Source organism: Sciurus carolinensis, chromosome 1 (assembly GCF_902686445.1).
Source record: "Sciurus carolinensis chromosome 1, mSciCar1.2, whole genome shotgun sequence".
Lineage (NCBI taxonomy): Eukaryota > Metazoa > Chordata > Mammalia > Rodentia > Sciuridae > Sciurus > Sciurus carolinensis.
Genome location: NC_062213.1, coordinates 201,809,762 through 201,827,481, shown reverse-complemented (window position 1 = coordinate 201,827,481; position 17,720 = coordinate 201,809,762). Strand labels below are relative to the sequence as shown.

The 17,720-nt window shown below is 42.7% G+C and overlaps 1 protein-coding gene across 3 annotated transcripts in view; it reads left to right on the top strand.

Annotated features, from left to right (window-relative positions):
* Nucleotides 1-17,720, top strand: part of Pex14 (peroxisomal biogenesis factor 14) — a 141,037-nt gene that overhangs the window by 56,746 nt on the left and 66,571 nt on the right. For all 3 annotated transcript variants that reach the window (XM_047559705.1, XM_047559693.1, XM_047559700.1), the window contains exon 3: nucleotides 2,914-2,998. In XM_047559705.1, coding sequence (XP_047415661.1) covers nucleotides 2,914-2,998 — 85 coding nt within the window. The remainder of the gene's footprint in view (nucleotides 1-2,913; nucleotides 2,999-17,720) is intronic.

The window sequence follows — 17,720 nt, the reverse complement described above, 5'->3', positions numbered from 1 at the left end:
CAAGCCCCAAATACACTTTATGTAGGTGTTTGGCAGTATTATTTTATATGACTTGAAATTAGTGAATGGAAACTTTAAAAGAAATTGTTCATATTTTTGCAAGTTTGAAGTGTGCCGGGACTTTGTCAAATTCCCGTTAAAATAAATACGTCAATTTCATCTCCCTTCCAAATTCATTTATCTTGCTTTTTTAAAAGGTGTTTTCTACTTTACCTGATGTTTAAATTGGATTCGCTCGTTTATGCTGTTCTTTGCTATATCCCCCGCGTTTTTCTTAAATGAATTACTAATGACAGAGCACTCCATCATTCCCTCTCTGCAGCCACTTTAAGGAAAGCATGGTGATCTAAACCTTTTAACCTATTAAAGATGATTTTTCCCAATTGAATCAGACCCACCACAGGTGTAATAACTAATCATTTAAACTACACCTGCTATTATGTATTTTTAAGCCATTATGCGTGTTGGATAGATGATAATTCATGTTTATTGCATTGTCCGATGGATCCGTTTTGCCTACACTAGGCTGATTAATGTATTTAAAGAAATAAGAGATGCAATTTTTTAAAAAAAATTGATGGAATGCGCCAAGCACTGCACTGAGTGCACCATTAAACCCATCAGAACTTTGCTCTCTGACCAGAAATGCATGTACCAAGGACTATATTAAAAAAGCAAGGTGAAACCTGTGCATTTTAGTAGTGGGGTTCTGTTTTCTTTCTGTCATGGGAAATTTTGGGAGGATGCAGGAGAGGGTGAATGATAGAAGCTGTGTTGTTCGCACCTCCTGCCTAAGACCCGTTCATCCACATTTCCTCTGACACCTGGTACACATATCATAGCCGCAGAGACTGCCGCATGATACCAATACTGTCATTTTCTTGTGTGTTGAAGGTGCATTTTTTTCTCCAGGTGAAGAACAATTATCCCTGAGCCATCTGAGCAGTGCAAATTGGTGTTGACCCTGTGGGGCCTGCGATGTGTACCTGTCCCTTCTCTTCCTTTGTTTTTTCCCTTCTCCCCGTCCCCACTTCTGTTTTGTCTCTTCCTGTCCTGCGGCCTCCTACTTTCTTTCCCTCCTTATTCCTTTCCTTTTGTATTTTCTCTTTCTTTCCTTTCTGCTGCCTTCTCCCATCTCTTCATGAAAAGGGGTCACTATGATAGATGATGTTAGATTTTGCTTGATTTTGGTGCAATGTGAGGTGATCTGGTTGAGGGACTGAGGGGTGAGCATTGGGGTTCTAGAAGGTCAAGCATTGATTTTTCTTTAGTCCAGAACTAGTCTGGTTGTTTCTGCAGTTTGTGAAGGTGTTCAGTGGACTCGCAATGTTGGAGGACAGATCAAAACTTGTAGGCAGATGGGTGTGGCTGTCAAGGAACACCAGTGTGTCTTATGGGTGACAGGTCCATGTCAGGAAGGTCAGGAGCTCATCCTTCAGGAAGAGGTGTAGGGTGAGCCTCCCACAGAGAGGTCACGGGGAAATAAGGGAATTTCCCTGGCTTCCTCCCCCACCCCTTTCTGAATTACCTTCCTATTTTTTGTTTTCTCTGGTCTCAGGATTAAATTTATTTAAAATATGGGGAAGGAGATGATATGTAACTTGAATTTCATTTGTAGTCACAGTGATGTTTGATTGCTATATAGTTGCTCCCTGATTTTTAAGGATCACAGAAAACTTCTTTATATCTGGCTGCTGAGAAGTCTTTTTTTTTCTTTTTTCTTTTTTTTTCGTGCTAGAGATTGAACCCAGGGCCTTGGGCTTGGGAGGAAAGCACTGTACCAACCAAGCTATCTCCTCAGCCCCAAGAGAAGTGTTTTCTTTCAAAGACTTAAGAAGAGTGAACTGCAGGGCTGGTTGGCTTTACCTGTAACAGGAGACTGCTATTATTTTTGTAATAACAAAAAACAATTTTATTATGTTTTGTAATAACAGAGCCAGTCGTTCAAAACAGCCCCCTTTCCTGCCTATAGCAGGTTGGTGCTTCCCTTGTCTGCCTGTGTTGGGGAGCAGAAGGCTGCAGAAGGCCGCTTGTAAACACGTGCCTCTAGGGTACTGAGTGACAATGGAGGCTACCGCCTTCAGGGTCTCCCTTCCACCCCCTGCTTGGCTTACTCGTAGACAAGAAGATTTCATTAAATAATATTTATTACCAGAGGTAGGTAGATGATCTGTCAGTCTGCCAGCATTTAGCCAGGGAACCCCAAATTGTGCCCTTCAAAGACTTTTCAGAATTCAGCTGCGCTGCACAGGAGGGACTGGTGTGGCAGCTGCGTGTGTCGTCTCTTCTGCAACCCTCTCTGGCCGGTAAGCGCTCAGCACTTTGTCAGGCTCTGTATGGAGAGCGCAGACTCGTCCCTCGTTCACTTCCAGTGTGGCTGGGGAGGCAGCCTGACATTCAAAGACAGTGTCATCATGCCTTCAGTTATATGCACACACCACAGCACTGAGGGATCAGGAGAAGAGGGATTAGTGAGAGAGCCTGCTTATTTAGGGGAGGCTCTGAGGAGTCAGAACAGGCTCTAGAAGGACTGTGCTGGTGTGCGTGTGTGCGTGTGTGTGTGTGTGTGTGTGTGTGTGTGTGTGTGGCCCAGACAGGTAGAGGTGGGAAAGGAGGACTTACAGAAAGAGGGTGTGCTTGGCACAAGGGCAGTGACTGGTGAGTGGCCAAAAAAGCAGCTTGGACAGGGAAGACAGGAAAGATCACTGCAGGTCTGAGAATGTAGGCTGAGGGGTGAGACTTGATCACTTGGGTGCAGGAAGACAGGGAATGACCTGATTTACCTTTAGGTCAATTTTAAATCTAAGAAATAGCTAGTTATACACTTGTTTCTGTGGCCCTGGGAACGTTGAGATTTTCATCTTGAAATTCTGACTACTGAAGTTAACTCTTCTGTTTTTTCTCTGCCACCAGATTGCCACAGCAGTGAAGTTTCTGCAGAATTCTCGGGTTCGCCAGAGTCCACTTGCGACCAGGAGAGCATTCCTTAAGAAGAAAGGTACAGGTTTCCCCAGCCATGCAGAGCGACCTGTGGAGAGGGGCTGAGGATAGGGCGGGTGGAAGTGGGTGCTGTGTAGATCTAGGCTCTCAGCCTGCTCATCAGACCTCTTGTGTGGGACTGGGGAGTGGGCGTGAGGTGATTCCCCTGTGGAATGCAGGTTTCTTTCCTAACAATGGAGCAAAGAGGTTATAGGATTTGGTAAATTAAGCAGATATAAGGCCAAGGGAGCCTTCAATAGTAGAATTGATCTGTTGAGTAAGACTGGAGGACTTCTGCTTTCTGGTCCCTTCTTCTGTCAGCAACCTTGGCTTCAGAATACTGACTCTAGGAGGCCAGCTGCTTCAGTAAGGAATGAGGAAGAAAAAAGTGAAGGACAAGGGGAACAAGTTGACTGAACAAGGTCAGGTTAAGGTCAAGCTCTGGGTCAGTCTGATTTGCAGATTGAAGTGGTAAATTACTGGTTTTATGGCACTTCTATAAGCAGGAATAAAATGGATACTGACAAATTCAATACTGTCTGAAGCAGACAGAATCTATTCTGGTTCTGTTGGAATTTAGGATATTTTTCTTTTTTGTGAAATGAAAACAACCAACCAACCAAAAAAGAAACTGGAATTTTCATTCTTGGAATGTTTAATTTTCTGGAAATTGGGAAATTGTTTAAAGATCTTTGTGTAACATAAGAGGGGAAAAGTAAGCCTCCCCCTTCTCCTAAAAAGACCTCTTTTTTTCTTTAAAAGCTAGAATGTTGGCCTCAAAATTCTGGTGTTTCAGTCATTTTTGCCTATCATTTCCTAGGGCTGCTCCATGATGTCCCTTCACCTGATCATGACCAGGGCCTCCTCCAGGGTTTGGGCATAGTAAACCCACATGTCTCATTCCGGCAGCTGCTTAGCAGCAGCCCCAAAGCCAGGTCCCTGCGACAGAGTTGGTGAGGGCGCTGTGTGCTTTCTGGCTGCGTCGTGCTTACCCCATCATTAGGAGATTATTAAAATTTGGAGTGTGCTGGCTGGCCTCTCCACTCGGCAAGCATCATGCCATAAAAGAGTTTTTCCTTGAAATATGTGTACCTACGGGGAGTAATTAATCATAAAAGCTTAGGGATTTCAGCTCTCTCATCAAAGCATTGAAGCGGGGGAAAGCTGAGCCTAAAAGCTGAGCTGATTACCCGGGGTAACCTGAGACAAAATCTATGGTTGCCCAGAGATCCTTAGCCCAGTATATTGTGCAATATTATAACTGTCTGATCTTCTCTTCCACCGACAATGACCAGTTAGTCCTCATTTTCTCTCAAACGCAGCTGGGTTAGAATTTCATTTGCAGAAGGTATTTAGAGCAATTTAGAGACAAATGTCTCTGGTGTTTGCTCGGCACTTCCCCACCGCAGGCTTTGCTGAGCAGTTTTAGTATCAGGAGCTCCATCTAATCTGTTTAATTTTAATAAATCTCTGACTGGGAGAGGGAGAGAAAAAGAGAGAGAGAAACTCTGGACCAAATAATACTTCTTTTGAGTCACTTGGCTCGTAATTACTGTAGAGAAGAAACCGTTTGGTGCAATTATTATTTGTTGCTCTTAAAGAAAACACAAACCCAACTGATTAATTAATCAGTTTACCCAAGGGTGAGTGGCCACCTGTGCCACGCCCTGCTCTCCCCCACTAGGGGTGTAGAACAGATCAAACCCCTGTCCTCTGAGAGCTTCAGTCCTGAGGCAGGCAGTGAACAAATGGGATATCAAATGGAAGTGCCAGGGGAGAGAGAAAGCAGAGAGCGTGAGGGTGAGGGACGCCAGGGCTGGTGTGGGACAGTCATACAGAGTCCTTGTCAGACCCCTCCAAGAGGGCAGTGTGTGAGCAGGGACCTGAGGGAGATGAATATTGTTAATGAAGTAGATCCTAATTTGGCTTGGAGTTTTTAGTATTTTGGGAACCATGAGAAGCTATTCCACCCTTCTTTCTCTAAAGAGACCACAGGAGTTTATCCCTGTACTTAAATCCAGCATCACTGAAGCTAATCACCCATCTCCATTATCCTCTAAAATGCTGCTTCAGTTGGTAATTATCCATTTCCGAGTTGAATCCCAATAGGGTAAGTTCTGGCAGGACCCTTTCTGGGCAGAGAATTCCAAGGTTTGATTGGCGTCTGGGGAAGAAAAGCCCCTCTGTGGATTTAAACTTCACTTTTTTAATTTCCGCTGTTCCTTGGGTCAGGCTTACATGATCATCACAGCTTGGCACCATCTCTGATGGGGATGAGAGAGGAGCAGCTACCCTGTCCCTACCAGTAGTTGTAGAAGGGAGGAGAGTTGGCTCGCTGGTGGGCAGGGGCAGGAGGGACTGAGGTTCTGGCAATGTCACTCTGGGTCTCCCTGCAGGATCATTGCTGTGGTGGGTTTGGGGCACTGGCTTTGGGAGAGCTCTCAGCTACTGTAGGCCTGGCTTCTCCTAGCAAATGTCACTTCAGGGAATTGCAGTGGGGCACTGACTTGAATTATAATCTTGACTTTCTTTTTTTTAATAAACATCTCTGTTCTGAAACAGCAAATCCAATTTTGTTTTTCTTTTAATATTATTTAATATTTAATATAGAAATTGAGGTCCCTGTAGTGCATGTCAGTTCAGTGGAGAATGAGGGTTACTTTAGGCGCATCAGCTGAGTTTGTTGTATTGTGAAACCGCAGCGCAGCTTGGAGCAGGGGCTGCCTTCTGCTTCTGTAACTGACAGGTTAAGTGTTGTGCTTTCTGACCGGGGGTGTGGAGTGGGGAGTGAGTGGCTTAGGAATGGAAGAGCAAAGATCTGCAAAGATTTGCAAAGATCTGTCTGGTTTTGTTTTGGGCTTTTTTTGTTTTGTTTTGTTTTTTTGAGATCTCTTTGGGATGCCTTAAAGTCTGAATATGGAGTCATTAATGAGAAACATGAAGTTATTAGAATCATTTATCATTTTCTTTGAAGTTTGTACTGCCATTTTGTGTAATTTACAGCATTTCTTCCTTTTATCAGGAATTTTTTGGATGAAAGAGAAAAGCAGCTGTTCACCTTCAGAGTGTTAGAATGAATGTTTTTGTTTTCTTTCCAACCATTTGATTCTGCATATGATGCATCAACTGCCGAGTCAGCCACACATGAGGACTGGGATGTGTGCGGGGTTTAGGCCCTCACAGAAATGGTCTGTATGTAGAAGCAGTTCTTGTTGGTGTGCGTCGAATCTGGGGCTGTAAGCAGGCTGCAGTCTAGGAGGACAGAGGAACTTAAAAACAGCAGTAGGATCAGTCCAGGAAGTTAGGAGCTTAGAAATGGTTATCAGTGGGCTTATATTGATTTGACACCCTGTCCAACCCCAAAATGTTTGGAGGAAGGCTGTTTCCAAACTTGTTGAGCAGGCTGAGTCCTAGGTGGGTCAAGGTGATGTGTAGGTGGGCCAGGGGAAGATGGGGTGAGGAGGGGGTGGTGTTACTGTGGATGAGCACAGGGTGAGCCTCACACGCATTCCTGCAGAAGCCTGTGGAGTGGGGCCGGGTGGTGCTGGCCGACACTTCACTTGTGCCCGTCTGAAGTGTGTGAGGAAAGGGTTTTTTTCTCTTTCATCTAATAAATAAACCTGGAGTACAGGGTGAGGGTAGGGGAGGAAAACTAAACAAATAAAACACACCACCATACTTTCTCATACTAAAAGGTGAAACTAGATCTTAATCTTTCTTCTGTTCCTGGAAGCGGAACCCAGTAGCAAAACTGTCTCTTTGGAAATAAACTTGAGAAAGAAACCTGATGGTCTCAACCTTGGTAGTAGGGTAGAGGTGAAGGGTTTCTCTCGCTGGAGTATTTTAAGGGGGAGTAAATTCTTACACAGATTTCAATTTAACTCTCTTTTATTACTTTTCTTTTTTTTTTTTTTTATCATTTACGTCCATTTCATGAGGTAGTTTGCATGTCCTTGAATGGAATCTCGTTACCATGAAAGCTTTTTTAGCATTGATTTCATAACAGTCTTAATTTAATAGCTCCGTCATTACTGAGAAGCTCTGGGAGTGGGGCCCTGGCTTTCCAGGTCACTGACCTTTTAATTACAAACCTTGTTCTGATGGCCAGGTTATCGACTGGACAGCTCCCAGCTTGTGCCCCCAGGATGAAAACGAAAATAACTGTTTCCTCCCCCATCTCCAGGAGGAAGAAAAAAAAAGTAACCTCTTGTGTTTCTAAAATTAATTTCTCCTTCAGCTTTACTTTATAATTAATTCTTTAAGTGTCTTAGTGAAGCCTGAAGTCTTTTTACAACGCTTTTGTTCCTGGAGCTGGGGTCCAGCAGATAGTTCGGGGTCAGGTGGACGTCTTGCCTGCGCCACCCCTTTGTTGATTCGTCTGTTGCCTCTTTGCCTGGAACTCCTGCAGCTGAGCTGGAAGGAGTAGTGTTGGCACTGTGAGGGGCCGTCTGGCCTTTTGAGCCTTTGTTAAGGGGACACGGATTGTGGCATCAAGACTTCAGTTCATTCCTCTATTTGCTGGAGTGGTTGAACTGGATATATCATAGCCATTTAAAAAAAATTTTTTTTTTTTTTTTAGTTGTAGACTAACACAATACCTTTGTTTATTTTTATGCGGTGCTGAGGATCAAACCCAGGGCCTCCCATGTGCTAGGCAAGTGCTCTATCACTGAGACACAACCCCAGCCCTATCATGGTCATTTTTAAGATGTCCCTGTTCTGACAATAGGTAGGAGCTGAGTGGTTTTTCTTATCGTCCTTACTTCTCTGTTAGTCTTAGATGACTGAAAGAATCAAATACCCTTACCCGAGGAGTTCTACTTGGTCATGAACTTGACCCAAACAGGTCACTATGAGTTTTCTGTTATTGACTGTGAAGAGGAAGAGAAAACAGAACAGTGGGCAAGAAGTGGGATAGCCAACAGTTCTGGTTTGCCCAGGACCATCTCACTGAACTTCCTGTGTTGTAGATAGCCCCTTGGTCCTGGGCAAACAGGAGTGGGAGCCACGGAGAGAGACAAAATTGGTGTCTTTGGAAGCTGGAGGAGGGCAAAGTGAAAAGAGGCCACAAGCAGTTGGCCCTGAGTCTTGCTTGCTTCAGGGTGGCATCTTCCACCTCCTGCTTTTCCTGCCATGGGCCCTGCCCTGGTGAGGGGGTTACATCCTTCAGGTGAGTGAGGAGCGTGGGCTGGAGCAGGCAGGGAGGTGTGGCAGCCATGGGCTTATTCCTGAGGATGATTGAGCATCTCCGTCCATCTGTTGTGCGCGGACCATCTTCCTTCCCTGCCAGTCTTGCATCTGCATATCCGTCACCTGCTGTTCTGGACCAGCCTATTCATCACACGGACTGGTTCCCCCCATCAATTTTCCTGCTCCCCTTGTTATTCAAACTTGTCTTGAACTCCACAGATTTTTCTCAGCATCCAGGATGAGACCTACAGCAGCCAGACCAGCTGAATGCTGGCAATAAACGTGCCATGGCATCCCCATTCAGAGGGAGCTGCTAGCACTTGCTGCCCCAGGAGGCTGAGCCCTGCGGGTTCCTGCACTTCACCCATATGCATTGGTGAACACGTGTCAAGGTTTAACACAGTGCCACCCTAAAAGGAGCATTTTTGTGTTTGGTGAGCAGGCAAGGGGATATTTTCCTGCTTAAAATTTCATGGGCTTATGTTTCTTAAAGGAAATACAGCTGTCTTTTAATATAAACACAACTATATAGAGAAAGAAGTTGTCAAGAGAAAAGAGAGCTGGGTGTGGTGGTGCATTCCCATAATCCCAGCTACTCAGAAGGCTGAGGTAGGGGAATCACAGGCATCACGGCCAGCTTTAGCAATTTAGTGAGGTCCTGAGCAACTTAGCAAAGACCCCTGTCTCAAAATAAAAAGAGTTGGGGATGTAGCTCATTGGCAAAGCTTCCCCAGGTTCAACCCCCTGTCCCCCTACTTTCACCCAAAAAAGGGAGAAAAAAAGTGTAACAAATTGCTATTAATGCTTCGCACACTTAGATTGTGAGGGGACAGGATTTCTGTTTATTTATTATGTGAGAAATGCTTTCTTTTTAAAAGAATCTCCCTCATCTCTCATCTTTTGAATGGACATAGGTTCATAAATTTAATTTAAATTTTTCTTGTTGAGAAAGAGTCTCACTGTTGCCCAGACACTCCTTGCACTCCTTTGCTCAAGTGATCCTCCTGCCTTAGTCTCTCTAGTAGCTGGCAATATAGGCACACACCACTACACCCAGCTCATAAATCTAACTTTTGATTCAAAGTAAACATTCAAACAAATGGAAAGCCGATCGGATCTGTATTCAAAGAAGTATGTAGTGTAGTTCTCTTTGGTTTTGACTGGGTGCTTTGTGGGTCCTAGGCTATTGGCGAATGGTCAGCCCCAGCTGGTGCAGAGTATTATTGCATTAGATACATCATGAAAGAACAATGGAGACCTGTCTTTCCTAGTACTGAAAGCTCATTAGGAGGAAGTAGGAATGGATGTTGAGTTCTTATCACTGGTATCCATGTTCATCAAGGAAAAGTGGCAGTAGTTCAGTAGAAGTCAACAGAGCGGGGGCGGAGGGTGAGCTGGGTGGTAGAGTGTGTGCCTGGCATGCGTGAGGCCTGAGTTTGATTCCCAGCGTGCGCTCACACACTTGTACTCACAGTCAGCAAAGCAGACTTGGGGGAGGCGGGAGTGTAATGCTCGCTAGACTGAGCTCCTCAAGGGCAGTGGTCTTGACATTCTTACCAGCATCTTCGGTGCCCAGCTACACCACCCCTCACTGAGAGTCTAATGAGTGTGTAGACTAGAGGAATGGATGGTTAGAATTGGAAGACACCAGTAACATTTTTAAAAGGAACTCAGTTCTCTCTTTTTTTTTTCCCCTACAATTTATTTGTTCAACCCTAGTATACATGTAGTTTCACAATCACTAGCATACAGGAGTACAGTGCTTATATATGAATAGTGCTGGTTTTGTCCTTAGCCTTAAAGTATCTTAGTCAGAACATCTTCTCCAAGGTTATGGGGTGGGGGAAGGACCAGAGCTTTGCACTGAGGAAAGCACGGGGCAGAGCCAGAAGAGTAGGAGGGACATCTTTAGTGAGGGGGCACATGTGCAGTTAGCAGGAGTGGCTTGTGGGGTCTATAAGAGGAACAAAATTGAGGTTGGTGGGTTAGCTGGTGAGGGAGGAACCAGCGGTAGGGCCCCGTGTTACAGAAGTCAGTGGCATTTTTTTTCCAGCTACTTGGAACACAGGGAAACTCTGCTTAAGGAAGCTTACTTTAGGCTGTGTATCTCACTGACTTGGCCTGGCAACAATCAGACCAGCTACAAAGAAAGACCACCTGAGCCCATTGTCAGGTGTAGAGGATCTGGGCTTGGGACATTGGCAGTAGAAATGGAAAACAGAAATGATAGCATGTTTTTGTAGAGGATTTTACAATTCATGAAACATTCTCACATATCTCAGTTAATTTCTTCACTGCAATCTTAATATGTAGTATTAAATATTTGTTAAATGAGTGAGTACATGATTTAATAGATCTCAGAGCATCTCTTTTCTTCCATTTTACAGATGAGGAAAATGGGGCTCTTAGAGGTTAATTTAGAGCTAATCAATGACAAAAGCAGAAATAGGACTTGCGTCTACCAACCAGGCATTTTTTTTGAACTGTATCATATACTTTCTGGAAAATAAGGACAGAACCACAGAGATACTAAAAGAATAAGTTAGATGGCTCATTTGTAGATGGGATCTATGAGTTGAAGGGAGGCTTCGTGACTCTCCAGGGGTGTGTGTGTGTGTGTTAAGCAGCTTTATTGGACATATACGCATGTCCTTGTAAAATTATCATCACAATTAAGATAATGAATCACCCACTACCCCGTGAATTTCTTCCTACCCTACATTCCCCAGTACCCAGGCAAGCATGATTTGCCTTTTATCACTATTAATTAGTTTGTGATTTCTAGAATTTTATATAAATGGAATCATACCATATGTACTTTTTTGTCTAGCTTTTTCATTCAGCATAATTAATTTTAGACTCAGCCATGCTTTTTGTGTATCAGTAGTTTATTATTAGTGCTGAAGAGTAGTCCATTATATGACCATACTACAATTTCTTTCTTCTTCATCATCATCATAGACATTGTGTGTGTGTGTCTCTCTCTCTCTTGCTCTTTTTTTTTTTTTTTTTCTTTCTTTCTCATGGGGATTGAACTCAGGAGCACTCAACCAGTGAGTTGCATCCCCAGCCCTTTTTTGTTTTGAGACAACTTTTGATAACTAAGTTGCCCAGACTGGCCTCGAACTTGAGTTCTTCCTGCTTGATTAGCTGGGGATTACAGGCATGTGCCATTGTGCCTGGCTGTACTACAATTTCTTTGTCCATTTACCTGTTGATAGACATTGGGTTTGTTTCGAGTTTTTGAATATCAAAAATAGGACTGTTATAAATATTTGTGTATAAGTCTTTGTCAGAATATACAATTCCTTTTCTCTTGAGTCAATACTAATGGATGGAATGATGTGGTAGGAGTATATTTAATTTTTTTCCAAACTGTTTTTTGAAAGTGGGTGTACCATTTTACATTCTTACCATTCATGTATGAGTGGACCAGCATTCTGAGTCCAGAAAATAGGAAGATGCAAATTGTCCAGTAGTAAAACCACATAGAAGCAGTCTTAAGAGTGACTAAATAATGGGTCATGTTTGCAGTACTTCAGTCGAGGAGGCAAGTCTTTGTCCAGTGGGTCTGCTGTGTATATCCTACATGCCCATTAGTCACTTAGTTGCTGTCTTGGTTATCAAACTGACTGTCATGGTACTGAAATGCTTGTGCTTAGGTCACCTTAGATGGTCACCTGATGCTGCATCACCAGGCCTGTGTCACTCACCTCACTGCATCTCATCACATAGGCATTGTATTATCTCACGTTATCACAAGAAAGATGAGTGTAGTACAGTAAGATGTTGGTGGAGGAGGAGATCGCATTCACGTACTTTATTACTTTGTTGTTCTGTTTTTAAATTAGTTGTTAATCTCTTACTGTGCCTAATTTATAAATTATGTTATCACAGGTATATATGTGTAGGAAAAAGCATAGTATATATAGGGCTTGGTACTGTCCACTGGGGGACAGGCATCCCCTGGGGGACTTGGAACACATTCCTCGTAGATAAGGTGGACCCCAGGAGTCCGTTGCAGTAATGTTATGTTAAAAAGGTTGACTATTGGTATCATAAACATTCATGCAACCAGAACCTCTAGGAATTTGAGCAGAGAGGGATTTAGTACAGGCACTTACAGCTTACATATTTAGTAAAAAGGCAAAAGGAACAAAATTCAGGCCAGACCTCCAAAAATGAAGAATTTCCACAACGTTGAAGAACTAACTTGCCAGAGGAGCTGCTACTGCTTGTCCTGATCAGGCAGTGGGGTCAGGAAGCTGCCCCTGGAGCTGAGTTTAAGAGCACACCCTGGTGGCTATGATCCAGGGACTGGGAAGTTGCTGCTGCCACTGCAGGTGTCTTCTGGTACTCAGGAAAACAGTAACAGTCCCTTGAAATGTGATCTTAAAAGGCTTCCACCTTTAAAATTGCCTCTTGAACCCCATGAAGCTGGAGGCTGGAGACCGGGCACTGCAATTGGAAACCGAGGTGTTACTAGTAGCTTGCTTGCCACTTGCTGATATTTGCAACAACCAAAAGCAGCAAATACAGGTGCTTTGCCTTGTTTTCACTTTCTGAATTGCCTGTGAGTCTACACCTAGTTGGTGGAACCTAATTCTCGTCTAGAACTCTAGCTGATAAGGAGTCTGGAAAATGCAGCTTTTAGCCTTCCATCCTCTGTGAAAGGGGAAGGCCCTTGAGAGAAGTGGGAATGGATGATGAGTGCTAGCAGAGGAGCCCAAAGGGGGCAGGGAAATTCACAAATAGGCAGGATTTGTCCCAAAACAGAGTGCAAGCACATTTATCCCATAAGCTGCTTTCTTATTGGAGGCTTAACTTGGGATTTTCAAAGCCATTTAGACATACAGCCTACAAGGTGAGGGAAACGGTTCATTCAGCATAGAGCCGATTGTGGGTGTGAGTAGAGGGTACTCATTTATGCAGCCATGTTCTGGAAGGAGCTGGGCCTTTTATTGTTTACAATACCTGTAGTGATGGGCTTTCAGTGCAGTCAGTAGGTAGATGCTGATTTATTCCGTATCACCACTGGCTTTTGGACTTGATTTGAAGAAAGCTGTCCCTCTTTTTATTTTTTATTTCACTCTTCTTGGTTATACATGACAGTGGAATCCATTTTGATAAAATTATACAAGTATGGGATAATTCTTATCCTGTCTACTTAGGATCCCGTTCTGTGGGTGGGCACATTGATTGGGATTCACTTAGGTACTTACACTCATATTGGCCTTACTTAGGGTTGGGGGTCTCTAATGGAAATTTATCTGCTCAGGGTATATGAGAGAGTTTCAACTAAAGGGACTACATGATGTGTGGGTTTATTAGAACTGTTGAAAAACATTAGAAACAAGGGTTTTTGAAACTCAACATAAGGAGTCCCATAAGGCGATCTCTGATGAAAAATATTTTATGCTTATTGGACTGTAATTAGAAAGATTTAAAAATGACTTTGGATAATATTCATTAATTTACCGAGCCATTGTTAATATTCAATGCTTTTGTGTCCGTGTCTCATAAAAACAAGTTTATCTGCTGGGTGGGGGTGTGTGTGTGAACCCACAAACGTGTGCGGTATAGTGTCTGTGTCTGTGAAGCGAAAATACTGTGCTTTTATTTTAAATTTAGTTTTGGTTGTACGCTTTCTATGTTGGTCAGTCGCCAGCTTTATCTTCTTTCCATTTTCAGGGTGAGTAAAGGCAACTCACCAGAGGTCCTGTGTTAGCAGAGGGTCAGGGCCGCAGCCTGCTGTTGGAATCGCACTGAGCTCCAATGCCTCAAGTTGTTTCTCCCTCCCACCTTCAGAGGGACCTATGTGTGGTTCCTGAGTCATTCTGATAGGAGCCCATCTTTTCAGAGCTCTCCCTATCATCAGACACAGGGCTTGGGAATATTCTTGTCTCTTACTGTTAATTATTCTTTTTAGTTTTAAAGCCCTTTAAAGTAATCTTTCTGTAATTAGATTGTCGAGTAGATTATCTTTAGTAAGATGGTGGTCTTTGAATTTTGTGTACTTTTCAGTTTGTTAAGTGATAGCAAAGGCTTTCATTCATAAAGTTGAAGTTTACCATATCATGGTATTTCAGAAAAAAAAATCATGACCCTCTGTGATAAATTAAATATCACAACCACATAAATGTCATCTTTTCAATGAAACCTAAAGTCCATAGGAATAGGGCTCCTTTCACACTGTTTTTGGCTTCATGCTATATCATACTCTTGACCGACAAGAAAAATATTTTACCACTGATTGTGTTATGAAGTTAAAGAACAAAGTCATACCCTTTCCACCTTTGGGAGTCACAAATAGAATTGTGAATTAAATTATTCTAATTGCAAAATTTGAAGTCTTGACCGAAAGAACACAGGTTGAGTTTGAAGAAGAGTCAGTTATGAAATCAGTTTAACTTAAAATTGGAGATAATTTGCACAGAATGTAATTGAAAGAGAATAAATATGGAGCTCTGTGATTTCTATTTACTTGCATTTTTCCCCCCAATGAAAGACTCTCCTTTAAACAGTCCTAAAAAGAGGACACTAAGTAATAAAATAGAAATTAAAAAAAATTGCATTTTTCTTTGGAAAATCTTAGTACCTGATTTTGGAAGATTTTTATTGTCCATTCCTTCATCCGTCTGCCCACCCACCCAACAGGAATTTGAGTGTGTATATTTCACAAAGCACTGTGCTGGCCTTGGAACCGAGGCTGTAATAGTGAACAGAACCTGAGGTCTGTGGTGGAGATAGAATTCTCCAGAAATATGAACAAATAGGAAAAAATAATTACAGATAAGCATGGTAGAGAATAATGGGGAGAATGGGTTAGATTGGCTTTGGGGAGGTTGCTGAAACCTGAAGAATACAAAGTGTTTATATGAAGAATAAGAGATCTGGTCAGAGGGGACAGTAGCCTTAAAGACTCCAAGACAGGGAAGGAGCTTGACTCCCCGTGGTGGGACTGTAATAATGAGAGTAACATTTTACAGCCTCCATCTACAGATGTCATTGAAAGCAGAAGTTCTGTTGCAGTTTCATCCCCCAATCTAGAATTTTTCACATCAATCCCTAACTAAGTTCATTTCTGTTCACCAAACCTTCTTAGTCTCCTGTCTGCTGACCACTGTGCCGAGTGCACTGGGCATGGATGTCCCCGCCCTGAGAGAACTGGTGATGGACAGTGGAAGCTGCTAGTCATACTGTAGTTTAGGAGCAAGCCTGAGGTAATATGATACAGACTGTAGGATACAGACTGATATTTGTATTTTCTACTGCAGCTTAAAAGCATTCTCACTTGTATCTACTCATTTAATCTTCAGACCTAAGTTATTGCCCCCAAAAGCATACACCCAGGCATGGAGACTCACAGGACCCCACTGAATACAAAGGTTTCTATCATCACTGAGTTGTCAAATTTCAATGTATAGTCTTCTCACTGTGGTTTAGAGCTCTCTCCTTGAAGAATCACATCATTAGGAATGAAATCTAGAATGACCATAAAGATTATTTATTTCATCTGTACCTTTTCCTGTACTTTTCACTGTCATCATGAATAGAAAATGACCTTAATTGTGGTTGAATTTACTTCTGGAGGTTTTCTTGATGCCTGTAGTGAGGCTTCAACCCAGGGCTTCATTCTTAGGCTGGAGAAGAGAAAGTCTTAGACTTGAAGAATGTGACTGTTAAGTAAGTGCTCTTGACTTTGTTGTTCTGTATGGATGTTTTTATCAGGACAGTGAAGGGTAAATAGGGTGATCTCTGCTCCTGTGGAGAGGTCGAATGGTTACATTACACAATCCTCTTAGAGCATCTTGCAGCAAATACATGGGTTATATTAAAAATTGCAATCATATCATTTTTTATAGTAAATTGCTGACCTTATGCAGTGGAATCAGCTTTATTGAATTTCGCCAAAAATGCGTTTATAATTCTGCCATACACACATGATATTCATGTCCTTGCTGTCCATGTGGAACTGTCCCTTTTTATGATGTTAAACAAATTAAATCGACTTTCTCCTGAGCTGCTGTGCCTCACCTTTAAGATCCATCCTCAGGAGTCGAACCTCCGTGAAGCAAGCTCATCTCCATGAACTCCCGTGTCGTTACACAGAGCGCTGGAGGCTGCCACGGTAGGAAGCTGGCCCAGCAGTGCAGCTTGGGCCCAGAGATAGTGAGAGGTGGATTCGGGGTAATAGATGTACACCAACAAGGCTTTACCATAATTACATTGTTTGTTTTGGGGAAATGGAAAGTATTTGTTTGAAAGGATTTCATGGTGAACCAAGAATGCTTGGGTGTGGTCAGTTCTCAGCTGTGGATTTGTGAATGATTCATCAAAAAACATTTAATCTTAAACCAGTTTTTCTTTTTCTTTTTCTTTTTTCGTAATGGGGATTGAACCCACGGGTACTTAACCACTGAGCCACATCCCCAACCCTTTTGTTTACTTTTTTTTTGAATTTTGGGTCTGGGTCTTGCTAAGTTATTGAGCTGACTTTGAACTTGCAGTCCTCCTGCCTCAGCTTCCCTAGTCACTGGAATTATAGGCGTAGGCCACCAGGCCAGGCCTGTTTTTCTTTAATTTTCTGCCTTGTTCTGGTCCCTTGCCAACCAATGTAGTACCAGGGATACAAACTAATGTTAATGTTAGTCTAACAAAAACATAATCAGAAAGTTACATAGTACACTTAAATGAAACATAAACATTTTAAAATTGTCTGCTTTTTGAATCATTTGCTCTGAGTTTGTTCTTTTTTCCTGGGTCTTTTATCTATTTATGTGTGTATGTGTTCGTGTAATTGGCTAGATTCCAGACAGTTCAGCACACAAAGGCAGTATGATTCAGTGAAAAATCATCCATTCATTCTCTTATCTTTTACCAAATGTCCATTTACTCCATGTCCCAACATCTGTACTAAGCACCAAGAGTGCAAAAATATGATTCTGTATTTGTAATTGAGTGGAGTTCCATGATGTGTAAACAAGTTATAGTGATAGGTGATGACTTGAGCATAAATATGAAGGCCCAGAGGAAGTGGGTAAGGAGAACTAATGAGAAAGTATTTAAAAAGGCACCTTTAAGCCAAGCGCCTGTAATCCCAGCTACTCGGGAGACTGAGGCAGGAGGACTGCAATTTAGAGGCCAGCGTGGGCAATTTAGTAGACCCCCATCTCAAAAAAAGGGTGGAAGGGGCAAGGAATGTGTCTTGGGGTAGAGTGCTTGCCTAGCTTGCAAGAGGCCCTGGGTTCAATCCCCACTAATGCAAAAATCAAACAAAACCAACATGCAAAGACAGCACCTCTGTAGAGGAGCTAACCCTTATGCATCCTTCCAAGGGGATCAGTGGTCTCTAAGGTTTGGGGAAGGGTGATAACTCCAGCCCATGCAGAGAATGACATTGGAGCAGAGTCTGTGGTAGGATATTCAGGAAGTAGATTGCTTAGTGGAAGAGATGGGCAGGGATCAGATCATGTAATTCCTTGTTTATGAACTTAAGAATTTGAATTTTATTATGTGGACAGCAGGGAAACCAATGAGTTTTGTATGAA